Raw genomic sequence first — 12605 nt, forward strand, 5'->3', positions numbered from 1 at the left:
GGAGGGGGGGGTACAGTGGGGACCCCTCCCCAATTTCAGGGGGGACCCCTCAGGGAGCTCCCCCCCCCACCAGCAGCTCCAGCCACCGGGTCAGGGTTGGGGGGTCTGGGGGTGCCTGTGGAGGAAAAGGGGATTTGGGGGGGGGGTCACTCCCAGGACCCCCCAATTTACCCCCTTGAGAGCCCCCCCAAACCCACCAAGGACCCCAAAACCGTCCCTGGGGTGCCCAAGGGGCTCTGGGACCCCCCAAAGGGACCTCAGACCCACCCAGGGACCCCAAAATCACCCCCAGGCACCTCCCCATTGCTTTTGGGACCCCAAAATCACCCCCAGGCACCTCCCCATTGCTTTTGGGACCCCCCCAAAATCACCCCCAGGCACCTCCCCATTGCTTTTGGGACCCCAAAATCACCCCCAGGCACCTCCCCATTGCTTTTGGGACCCCCCCAAAATCACCCCCAGGCACCTCCCCATTGCTTTTGGGACCCCAAAATCACCCCCAGGCACCTCCCCATTGCTTTTGGGACCCCAAAATCACCCCCAGGCACCTCCCCATTGCTTTTGGGACCCCAAAATCACCCTCAGGCACCTCCCCATTGCTTTTGGGACCCCCCCAAAATCACCCCCAGGCACCTCCCCATTGCTTTTGGGACCCCCCCAAAATCACCCCCAGGCACCTCCCCATTGCTTTTGGGACCCCCCCAAAATCACCCCCAGGCATCTCCCCATTGCTTTTGGGACCCCCCCAAAATCACCCCCAGGCACCTCCCCATTGCTTTTGGGACCCCCCCAAATCGCCCTCAGACCCCTCCCAGGACCCCAAAACCACCCCAGCATCTCCCAGCGGCCCCGGGACCCCCAAAATCGCCCTCAGCCACCCCCAGGATCCCCAACCCCACCCCCAGGGACCCTCAAACCGCCCCCAGATCCCCAAACCCGCCCCACAGACCCCCCCCAATCCCCTCTGAGGGGACCCCAAACCCCCCCAAGGGACTCACGGGGATGGGGGGGGCTCCCTTGGGGGGGGGCAGCAGCCGCACCCCCCCGTTCTGGGGGTACCCCGGCTCCAGCTCCAGCGTCCAGAGGGTCTGGGAGCCCTGGGGACCCCCCAGCACCTGCAGGAGCCCCAACTCCGGCTGCCAGTCCAGGGCAAACCTGGGGGGGTGTGGGGTGAGCCCCCCCAATTAACCCCCAGCCTCCCCAATTAACCCCCAGCCCCCCCAGTTAACCCCCAGCCCCCCCAATGTACCCCCAGCCCCCCCAATGTACCCCAAATTAACCCCCAGCCCCCCCAATTAACCCCCAGCCCCCCCAATGTACCCCCAATTAACCCCCAGCCCCCCCAATGTACCCCCAATTAACCCCCAGCCCCCCCAAATAACCCCCAGCCCCCCCAATGTACCCCCAATTAACCCCCAGCCCCCCCAATTAACCCCCAGCCCCCCCCAATGTACCCCCAATTAACCCCCAGCCCCCCCAAATAACCCCCAGCCCCCCCAATGTACCCCCCACCCTGCCAGTTACCCCAAAGACCCCCAAGACTCCCCCAAACCCCCCCAGGCTGTCCTGTGGCCCCCCCAGGGAACCTCCCAGCTGCCCCCAGGACCTCCCAGTTACCCCCAGGACCCCCCAGCTGCCCCCAGGACCCCCCAGTTACCCCCAGGACCCCCCCAGTTGCCCCCAGGACCCCCCAGTTTCCCCCAGGACCCCCCCAGTTTCCCCCAGGACCCCCCAGCTCCCCCCAGTTGCCCCCCCAGTTACCCCCAGTTACCCCCAGTTTCCCCCAGTTACCCCCCAGTGCCTCTCACCTGTTCCTCAGGTGCGTCACCTCTGCCCAGAGGCTCCAGCCCCCCCAGCAGCGCTGCTGCAGCTCCAGCAGCCCCGGCCCCAGGGGAGGGGGCAGCCCCAGGGGGGGTCCCTGGGGGGAAAAGGGGGAGGTGAGACCCCAAAACCACCCAGATCCCCCCACCCCAGACCCCCAAATGCACCCCCACAACCTCCCCCACCCCCCCAGATCCCCCCAGATCCCCCCCAAATCCCCCCAGATCCCCCCCAAACCCCTCACCTGCAGTTGGACCCCCCCCCCGGGGGACAGGCGCAGGTGGTGGGGGGGCAGGGAATGGGGGGAGCCGGGGGGGGGGGTCCCAGCTCCAGCTCCAGCTCCAGCTCGGGGGGTCCCTGGGGAGGGGGGCAGCACCTGGACCCCCGCCAGGGCCTGGTACAGGTGACACGAGGCCCCCGCCCTGCAGCCAGGGACAGTCCATGGCTGGGGGGGCACATGGAGACCCCCCCCCCAAAATCCACTGGGTGCCCCCCCAGGGTCCCCAGAACCCACCTGGAGCCCCCCTGGGTCCCTCCCAGGGCCCTCCCCCACCCCAAGGGACCCCTCCCCCCACACTGCAGATCCCCCCCAAACTCCCAAATCCCTCACCTGTCCCCTCCCCCCCCTCCCCCTCACCTGTCCCCTCCCCCCTCCCCTGTCCCCTCCCCCTCACCTGTCCCCCCTCACCTGTCCCCTCCCCCTCCCCTGTCCCCTCCCCCTCACCTGTCCCCTCCCCCCTCCCCCTGTCCCCTCCCCCCTCACCTGTCCCCTCCCCCTCACCCTGTCCCCTCCCCTCCTCCCCTGTCCCCCTCCCCCCTCACCTGTCCCCTCCCCCTCACCTGTCCCTCCCCCTCACCCTGTCCCCTCCCCCCCCTCCCCCTCACCTGTCCCCTCCCCCACACCTGTCCCCCTCCCCCCTCACCTCTCCCCTCCCCCTCACCTGTCCCCTCCCCCTCACCTCTCCCCTCCCCCCTCCCCTGGCCCCTCCCCCTCACCTGTCCCCTCCCCTCTCACCTGGCCCCTCCCCCTCACCTGTCCCCTCTCCCTCACCCTGTCCCCTCCCCCTCTCACCTGTCCCCTCCCCCTCACCTTGTCCCCTCCCCCTCACCTCTCCCCTCCCCCCTCCCTGCCCCTCCCCCTCACCTGTCCCCCTCCCCCCTCACCTCTCCCTCCCCTCCCCTCACCCTCCCCTCCCCTGCCCCTCCCCCTCACCCTCTCCCCTCCCTCCCCTCACCTCTCCCCTCCCCCCTCCCCTGGCCCCTCCCCCTCACCTGTCCCCTCCCCCCTCACCTGTCCCCTCCCCCCTCACCTGTCCCCCTCCCCCCTCACCTGTCCCCTCCCCCCCTCACCTGGCCGCCGCCCCCCTCAGTTCCTGTAGCCCCCCCCGCCGCTCGAGCCGCTGCAGGCGCCGCTCCTGAACCCGCCGGAGCAGCTGGGGGAGAGACCCCAAAGTGGGGGGGGAGAGACCCCAAAATTGGGGAGGAGAGACCCCAAAATTGGGGGGGGGAGAGACCCCGAAATTGGGGGGGAAAAGAGACCCCAAAGTGGGGGGGGAGGGACCCCAAAGTGGGGGGGGAGAGACCCCAAATTGGGGGGGAGAGACCCCGAAATTGGGGGGGGAGAGACCCCAAATTGGGGGGGGGAGAGACCCCAAATTGGGGGGGGGAGAGAGACCCCAAAGTGGGGGGGGAGAGACCCCAAAGTGGGGGGGAGAGACCCCAAAATTGGGGAGGAGAGACCCCAAAATTGGGGGGGAGAGACCCCCGAAATTGGGGGGGAAAAGAGACCCCCAAAGTGGGGGGGGAGGGACCCCCAAAGTGGGGGGGGAGAGACCCCCAAATTGGGGGGGAGAGACCCCGAAATTGGGGGGGGAGAGACCCCAAATTGGGGGGGGGAGAGACCCCAAATTGGGGGGGGGAGAGAGACCCCAAAGTGGGGGGGAGAGACCCCCAAATTGGGGGGGAGAGACCCCAAAATTGGGGAGGGAGAGAGACCCCCAAATTGGGGGGAACAGAGACCCCCAAATTGGGGGGGAGAGACCCCAAATTGGGGGGGAGAGACCCCGAAATTGGGGGGGAGAGACCCCAAAGTGGGGAGGAGAGACCCCAAAATTGGGAGGGAGAGACCCCAAAGTGGGGGAGAGAGAGACCCCAAATTGGGGGGGGAGAGACCCCAAAATTGGGGGGGGAGAGGACCCCCGAAATTGGGGGGGAAAAGAGACCCCAAACTGGGGGAGAGAGACCCCAAATTGGGGGGGAGAGACCCCAAATTGGGGGGGGAGAGACCCCGAATTGTGGGGAAGGGGCTCAGAGCCGAAATGGGAGGGAACCCCCAAATGTCCCCCCTGGGGGTCAGGGGCACCCCAAGGTGAGGGGGACCCCCGGGGGAGCCCCCCAAGCTCACCTGGTCCCGTCTCTCTGTGGCCTCGCGCAGCTTCACCTGCAGCTCCTCTTGCTGGGGGGGCGAGGGGCAGCGCTCAGGGGAGCCCCCAGACCCACAGTGAGACCCCAGACCCACATTGAGCCCCCAGACCCACAGTGAGACCCCAGACCCACACTGACCCCCCCATACTGAGCCCCCAGACCCACATTGAGCCCCCAGACCCACAGTGAGACCCCAGACCCACAGTGAGACCCCAGACCCACAGTGACCCCCACACAGAGCCCCCAGACCCACAGTGAGCCCCCAGACCCACAGTGACCCTCACTGAACCCCCCAGACCCACACAGAGCCCCCAGACCCACACTGACCCCCACACTGAGCCCCCACACTGAGCCCCCAGACCCCACACTGAACCCCCAGACCCCACACTGAGCCCCCAGACCCACACTGACCCCCCACACTGAGCCCCCCCAGACCCCACACTGACCCCCCACACTGAGCCCCCAGCCCCACACTGACCCCCCACACTGAGCCCCCAGCCCCACACTGACCCCCCATACTGAGCCCCCAGCCCCACACTGAGCCCCCAGCCCCACACTGACCCCCACACTGAGCCCCCAGCCCCACACTGAGCCCCCAGCCCCACACTGACCCCCTGGGAGCCCCCAGCCCCACACAGGACCCCCGTACCTGTTCCAGCCGTGCCCCCAGGGCCGCCCCCTCCCGCGCTGCAGCAGCTGCCGGCCCCGCTCCAGCTGGGTCAGGGTGGGGGGCACGGCCTCCCCCCAGGACCCCCAGGGCCCCCCCGTAGCTCGCCTTCAGCTCCCGCCAGCGCCCCCGCGCCTGCGCCGCCGCCTCGCCTGGGGGGACCCCAAATGTCAGCCCCCCCAAAACCGGGGAGACCCCAAAAGGGAGCTGGGAGTCACCGACCCCTCCCAAAGGGGTCCCAGAAACCCCCAAACCTGACCTGGGAACCCCCAAATCCCTGCCCCAAACCCAATCCGGGAACCCCCAAATCCCTGCCCCAAACTCCACCCAAATCCCCCCAAATCCCTGCCCCAAACCCGACCCAGGAACCCCCAAATCCCTGCCCCAAACCCAATCCAGGAACCCCCAAATCCCTGCCCCAAACCTGACCCGGAACCCCCAAATCCCTGCCCCAAACCCAACCCAGAAACCCCCAAATCCCTGCCCCCAAACTCTCCCCCAAATCCCCCCCCAAATCCCTGCCCCAAACCCTGACCCAGGAACCCCCAAATCCCTGCCCCAAACTCCACCCAAATCCCCCCAAATCCCTGCCCCAAACTCCACCCAAATCCCCCCAAATCCCTGCCCCAAACTCCACCCAAATCCCCCCAATCCTGCCCCAAACCTGACCTGGGAAACCCCCAAATCCCTGCCCCAAACCTGACCTGGGAACCCCCAAATCCCTGCCCCAAACCCGACCCAGGAACCCCCATCCCCAAATCCCCCTGCCTCCCAAACCCAACCCAGGAACCCCCCAAATCCTGCCCCAAACCCGGCCTGGGAACCCCCAAATCCCTGCCCCAAACCCAACCCAGGAACCCCCAAATCCCTGCCCCAAACTCCACCCAAATCCCCCCCAAATCCCTGCCCCAAACCCAACCCAGGAACCCCCAAATCCCTGCCCCAAACCCGACCCGGGAACCCTCAAATCCCTGCCCCAAACCCAATCCAGGAACCCCCAAATCCCTGCCCCAAACCCAACCCAGGAACCCCCAAATCCCTGCCCCAAACCTGACCCAGGAACCCCCAAATCCAACCCAGAAATCCCCAAATCCCTGACCCAGGAACCCCCAAATCCCTGCCCCCAAACCCAACCCAGGAACCCCCAAATCCCTGCCCCAAACCCAACCCAGGAACCCCCAAATCCCTGCCCCAAACCTGACCTGGGAACCCCCAAATCCCTGCCCCAAACCTGACCTGGGAACCCCCAAATCCCTGCCCCAAACCCAACCCAGGAACCCCCAAATCCCCCCAAATCCCTGCCCCAAACCCGACCTGGGAACCCCCCAATCCCTGCCCCAAACCCAATCCAGGAATCCCCAAACTCCACCCAAATCCCCCCAAATCCCTGCCCCCAAACCCGACCTGGGAACCCCCAAATCCAACCCAGAAATCCCCAAATCCCTGCCCCAAACCTGACCCAGGAACCCCCAAATCCCTGCCCCAAACTCCACCCAAATCCCTGCCCCAAACCCGACCTGGGAACCCCCAAATCCCTGCCCCAAACTCCACCCAAATCCCCCCAAATCCCTGCCCCAAACCCAACCCAGGAACCCCCAAATCCCCCCAAATCCCTGCCCCAAACCCAACCCGGGAACCCCCAAATCCCTGCCCCAAACCCGACCCAGGAACCCCCAAATCCCCCCAAATCCCTGCCCCAAACCCAACCCAGGACCCCCCCAACCCAGCCCCAGAAGCATCAGGGGGTTCAGGATCATCCCACGGGTTGAGGAGATCAGAGTTTTTTGGGGTTCATTTCGGGGGGGTTTTGGGATGAGTTTGGGGGGCTCACGGAGGTTGGAGGGGGCCAGGGGCAGCCCCGGGTTCTCGATGACCCCCAGGAGCAGCTTCAGCACCCGGAGCTGGGACAGGAGCAGCTTCTGCTTCCTCCGGGTGTCCTGGGACAGGTTTGGGGTGTCAGGGGAACACGGGGGGATTTGGGGTGCCCAGGGCTCGTGGGGAGGGCACGGAGAAGCTGCGGGGCAAAAACGGGGAGCGGAGCAGAGAATTCGGGAATAAAGCACAAAAGTTTGGGGAAAATATAAGGGCAGAGAACAGCAAAGAATGGAGCGGTCAGGAAAGTTTAGGAGATAAATGTGGGAGTGCCTCAAAGTCAGATGAGGGGGGCTGTGAGAGATTTGGGGGGTCAGAAATAAATTGAGAAGAGATGTGGGGGTGTCGGGGGGCAGTGAGGGAGATGTGGGTGCTGCAGGTGCACTTTTGAGGCGCTCTGGGGCGGTTTTGGGCTCTCACCATTTGATGTTCCACCAGGACCAGGGTGGGGACATCACCCTCCTCTTCCTCCACGGCCAGGGCGGCCTCGAGCGCCGCCAGCGCCCTGGGGACAGGCGTGGGGACATGGAGACAAGCGGGACCCTCCTCGGACACCCGTGGGGATGAGGAGAGCCCTCAGCGACCCTTCCTCCCCACAGCCCGAGGGATCCGCCTGAGGGCACCGGGACACCGCGGTGCCCCGTGTGGGGCTGAGCGCCGCCCCAAGGACCCCGCAAGAACCCGAGAGAGCCCTCAGGGACCCCCAATGGCACCCAGGGGACCCCCCCCGAGACCCGCGCAGGGGGGGCGCGGGCCGCCCCCCGGCCCAAGATGGCGGCCGGGCTCCCCTCAGGGGTCGCCGCTCACCCCCCGCGCGCGCTCCAGCCGCGCCGCCATCGCCGCCGCCTCTTCCCGCTCTCCCGCCTCGCCCCGCCCACCCGACCCGCGCCCGCCAATCAGCACCCGCGCCCGCCCGCTTTGAGTCCAGCTGACCAATCACCGCTCGCCGCCGCCCCCGCCAACCAATCAACGCGTGAGCGCGGCCTAAGGGGGTTTGGCGCGCGTGCAGAGCGGCGACCAATCAGAGCGCGAGGTGAGGAAGCCACGCCCCTCATTGCTGGAGCCCTCAGAGACGCCGCCATGATGGGCGGGGCCGGGTGAGGGGCGGTGTGGCACCGGGAGGGACTGGGAGGGACTGGGAGGGACAGGGTTATACTGGGAGGGACTGGTTTATACTGGGCGGGAGCGGGTTATACTGGCAGGGATTGGGTTATGGAATCCAACACTGGGCGGGACTGGGTTGTACTGGGTTATACTGGGCTATACTGGGTTGTACTGGGAGGGATTGGGTTATACTGGGTTGTACTGGGAGGGACTGGGTTATACTGGGTTATATGGGGTTATACTGGGTGGTACAGGGTCATACCGGGCTATACTGGGTTATACTGGGCTATACTGGGTTATACTGAGCTACACTGGATTATACTGGGTTATACTGGGTAATACTGGGTTATACGGGGTTATACTGGGCTATACTGGGCTATACTGGGCTATACTGGGTTATACTGGGTTACACTGGGCTATACGGGGTTATACTGGGCTAGGTATACTGGGTTATAACTGGGTTATACTGGGTTATACGGGGTTATACTGGGCTATACTGGGTTATACCGGGATATACTGGGTGGTACAGGGTCATACCGGGCTATACTGGGGTTATACTGGGTTATACTGGGCTATACTAGGTTATACTGGGCTATACTGAGTGGTATAGGGTCATACAGGGCTATACGGGGTTGTACTGGGCTATACTGGGTTATATTGGGTTATACTGGGCTATACTGGGTTATACGGGGGTTATACTGGGAGGGACTGGGTTATACTGGATCGACTGGGTCATACTGGGTTATACTGGACTATCCTGGGTCATACCAGGCTATACTGGGTTATACTGGGTTATACTGGGTCATACCGGGCTATACTGAGTTATACTGGGCTATACTGGGTCATACTGGGCTATACTGGGTTTTACTGGGCTATACTGGGTTATACTGGGCCATACTGGGGAGGGCTCCCCAAGAACCACACGGCGTCTGTTGCCACCCCCCAGCTGGGGGGAGGGGCGTTTATTCCCCCCAGTTTGGGGAGCAGGGTGGGGGAGGGGCGTTTATTCCCCCCAGTTTGGGGAGCAGGGTGGGGGGAGGGGTGTCCCCAGGCTGGGGGGAGGGGACACGCAGGACACCCCTCCCCCATCACCGGCGCCGCCGCCGCACCACGGTCCAGGGCTCCGAGGGGGGAGGGGGCGTCCCGCACTCCATGGCCTGGGGACAGTGACGTCATCGGTGGCACAGTGACGTCATCGGTGGCACAGTGACGTCATTGGTGTCACACACACACCAGTGACGTCATCGGTGTCACACACACACACACAGTGATGTCATCGGTGTCACAGTGACGTCATCGGTGTCACACACACACACACACCAGTGACGTCATCGGTGTCACACACATACACACCAGTGACGTCATCGGTGTCACACACATACACACCAGTGACGTCATCGGTGGCACAGTGACGTCATCGGTGTCACACACACACACCAGTGACGTCATCGGTGTCACACACACACACACACACACCAGTGACGTCATCGGTGTCACAGTGACGTCATCGGTGTCACAGTGACGTCATCGGTGTCACACACACACACACCAGTGACGTCATCAGTGTCACAGTGACGTCATTGGTGCCACAGTGACGTCATCAGTGTCACACACACACACACCAGTGACATCATCAGTGTCACAGTGACGTCATCGGTGTCTCACACACACACCCACCAGTGACGTCATCAGTGTCTCACACACACACACACAGTGACGTCATCGGTGTCACAGTGATGTCATTGGTGTCACAGTGACGTCATTGGTGTCACACACGCACACTGGTGATGTCATCGGTGTCACACACACGCACAGTGACGTCATCAGTGTCACACACACCCCCTGGTGACGTCATCAGTCTCACCCCCCCCAGTGACGTCATCACTGCCCCTCCCCATCACTCCCAGGGGTCCTGGGGGGGTCCCACTCCCCAAATTCAGTGACCCCAGCCCAGTTCTCCCCCCTTTTCCCCCTCGATGACATCATCAGAACTGAATGACATCATCAGCAATGACATCATCACCACAACACCCCCACCCCCCCCCCTCACCTGGGGGTCCCGGGGAGTCCCCCCCCCCCCCAATTTAATGACGTCATTTCCCCCAACTGATGACGTCATCAGCACAATGACATCATCAGCTCCCCGTGACATCACCACAGTGACGTCATCCCCTCACCTCCTCCTCTTCCTCCTCGCTGCTCTCCTCCTCCTCCTCCTCCTCCTCCTCTTCCTCCCCCGGCCGTGGGGGGGCTGCCCAGGCTGGGGGTCCCATGGGTGTCGCTGTTCGGGTCGGGGTCGGGGTCCTGGGGGTCCCATGGGTGTTGCCCCCCAGGGTGGGGGGTCCCATGGGTGTCGCCCCCCCAGGCCGGGGGTCCCGGGGGGTCCCATGGGTGCTGCACCCCAGGCCGGGGGTCCCACGGGTGTCGCCCCCCCAGGGTGGGGGTCCCATGGGTGTCGCTGTTCAGTTCGGGGGGTCCCATGGGTGCTGCACCCCAGGCCGGGGGTCCCGGGGGTCCCATGGGTGTCGCCCCCCCGCGCGGGCGCTCCCCCAGGGCAGCAGCCAGGGCGGGGCCACGCCGGGACAGAGCCCCCAGCGCCGCCCCCACCCCCAGCACGTCCCCACTGCCAGCGCGGGCAAAAAGCACCAGCAGCTCCCCGGCTCACCTGGGGGGGGATACTGGGATGGACTGGGGGCACTGGGAGGGACTGGGAGGGGTCTGGGAGGGGTTTTGGGGGGACTGGGAGGGACTGGGATAGACTGGGGGGCACTGGGAGGGGACTGGGGGGGCACTGGGAGGGACTGGGAGGGACTGGGAGGGACTGGGATGGACTGGGAGGGGTCTGGGAGGGGTTTTGGGGGGGACTGGGAGGGGACTGGGATGGACTGGGATGGACTGGGAGGGGACTGGGATGGACTGGGAGGGACTGGGATGGACTGGGAGGGGGTCTGGGAGGGGACTGGGAGGGGGTTTTGGGGGGACTGGGAGGGACTGAGAGGGGACTGGGATGGACTGGGAGGGACTGGGAGGGACTGGGAGGGGTCTGGGAGGGGTTTTGGGGGAACTGCGGGAGGGACTGGGATGGACTGGGATGGACTGGGAGGGGGTCTGGGAGGGGTTTTGGGGGGACTGGGAGGGACTGAGAGGGGACTGGGATGGATTGGGGAGGGACTGGGAGGGACTGGGAGGGGTCTGGGAGGGGTTTTGGGGGGACTGGGATGGACTGGGATGGACTGGAAGGGGACTGGGATGGACTGGAAGTGGACTGGGAGGGACTGGGATGGACTGGAAGGGGACTGGAAGGGGACTGGGATGGACTGGGAGGCACTGGGGAAGCCAGCCAGCTGCTGGGAGCCCACCAGTCCATACTGGGAGCCCACCAGTCCATACTGGTCTGTACTGGGAGCACACCAGTCTGTACTGGGAGCCCACCAGTCCATACTGGGAGCTCACCAGTCCATACTGGTCCATACTGGGAGCTCACCTGCTGCAGGCTGCCGTCCTCCACCACGGTGTCGAACTCGTTGTCCATCACCTCGGCCAGGAAATCTTCAACTTCCTCCTGCTGCAGGTCAGCTGGGGGGGGATGGGGGGTCACTCCTGCCCCTCCCCCACCTCCGGGTCACCCCCTCCCCCCCCCTCGGGGTCACCCCTGCCCCTCCCCCCCCCTCGGGTCACCCCTGCCCCTCCCCCCCCCCTCGGGTCACCCCCTGCCCCTCCCCCCCCCGGGTCACCCCTGTCCCACCCCCCCCCCTCGGGGTCACCCCTGCCCCACCCCCACCCCCGGGGGTCACCCCCGCCCCCTCCCCCCACCCCCCGCCCCTCCCCCCGCGGTGGGGGAGGGGCCGCACCCACACCGTTGTGGCTGAAGAAGTCGAGCAGGGCCGAGCTGAACCACGCGGCCTTCTCGGGACCCTGCGGCCCCCCGAAACCCTGAGCCACCGCCAGCTGCGGGACACGGGGACACTGAGGGGACACCGGGACAGCTGGGGGGGACCTGGGGACACTGAGGGGACACTGGGGGGGACATGGGGACAGCTGGGGACACCAGGACAGCTGCGGGGACACGGGGACACTGAGGGGGACACCGGGACACTGAGGGGACACTGAGGGGACACTGGGGACAGCTGGGGACACGGGGACATGAGGGGACAGCTGGGGACATGGGGGGGACACTGGGGACACTGAGGGGACACTGAGGGGACACCGGGACAGCTGGGGACATGGGGGGGACACTGAGGGGACACTGAGGGGACAGCTGGGGACACCGGGACACTGAGGGGGACACTGGGGACATGGGGACAGCTGTGGGGACACAGGGACATGGGGGGGACACTGAGGGGACACCGGGGACACGGGGACATGGGGGGGACACTGAGGGGACACTGAGGGGACACTGAGGGGACACTGAGGGGACACTGAGGGGACACTGAGGGGACATGGGGACAGCTGGGGGACACGGGGGACACTGAGGGGGACAGCTGGGGGACATGGGGACACTGAGGGGGACAGCTGGGGACATGGGGGGGACACCAGGACACTGGGGGGGACATGGGGACAGCTGGGGACACCAGGACAGCTGCGGGGACACGGGGACATGAGGGGACACTGAGGGGACACCGGGACAGCTGGGGGGGACACCGGGACACTGAGGGGGACACCGGGACAGCTGGGGGGGACACCGGGACACTGGGGACATGGGGGGGACACTGGGGAA

The 12605-nt window shown here is 65.7% G+C and overlaps 2 protein-coding genes across 2 annotated transcripts; both read right to left on the minus strand.

The window, feature by feature from the left end:
- Window positions 1-49: 49 nt before the first annotated feature.
- On the minus strand, window positions 50-7640 carry LOC131574421 (uncharacterized). The gene is made up of 10 exons (XM_058828888.1): window positions 7591-7640; window positions 7205-7287; window positions 6744-6849; window positions 4895-5064; window positions 4226-4276; window positions 3172-3254; window positions 2066-2243; window positions 1809-1918; window positions 999-1155; window positions 50-115 (listed from the first exon to the last, which is right to left on the minus strand). Exons 1-10 carry the CDS (start codon window positions 7619-7621, stop codon window positions 50-52), a joined length of 1035 nt encoding a protein of 344 aa, XP_058684871.1. The 5' UTR covers window positions 7622-7640.
- A 1192-nt stretch (window positions 7641-8832) lies between these two features.
- TSR2 (TSR2 ribosome maturation factor) lies at window positions 8833-11854 on the minus strand (the record flags this gene model as incomplete). Its single annotated transcript, XM_058828889.1, has 4 exons — window positions 8833-9045; window positions 10066-10169; window positions 11373-11464; window positions 11746-11854. Coding segments are annotated over 4 exons (459 nt in total), but the record flags the coding sequence as incomplete, so codon positions are not given.
- Window positions 11855-12605: the final 751 nt, after the last annotated feature.

Source organism: Poecile atricapillus, unplaced genomic scaffold (assembly GCF_030490865.1).
Source record: "Poecile atricapillus isolate bPoeAtr1 unplaced genomic scaffold, bPoeAtr1.hap1 scaffold_312, whole genome shotgun sequence".
Lineage (NCBI taxonomy): Eukaryota > Metazoa > Chordata > Aves > Passeriformes > Paridae > Poecile > Poecile atricapillus.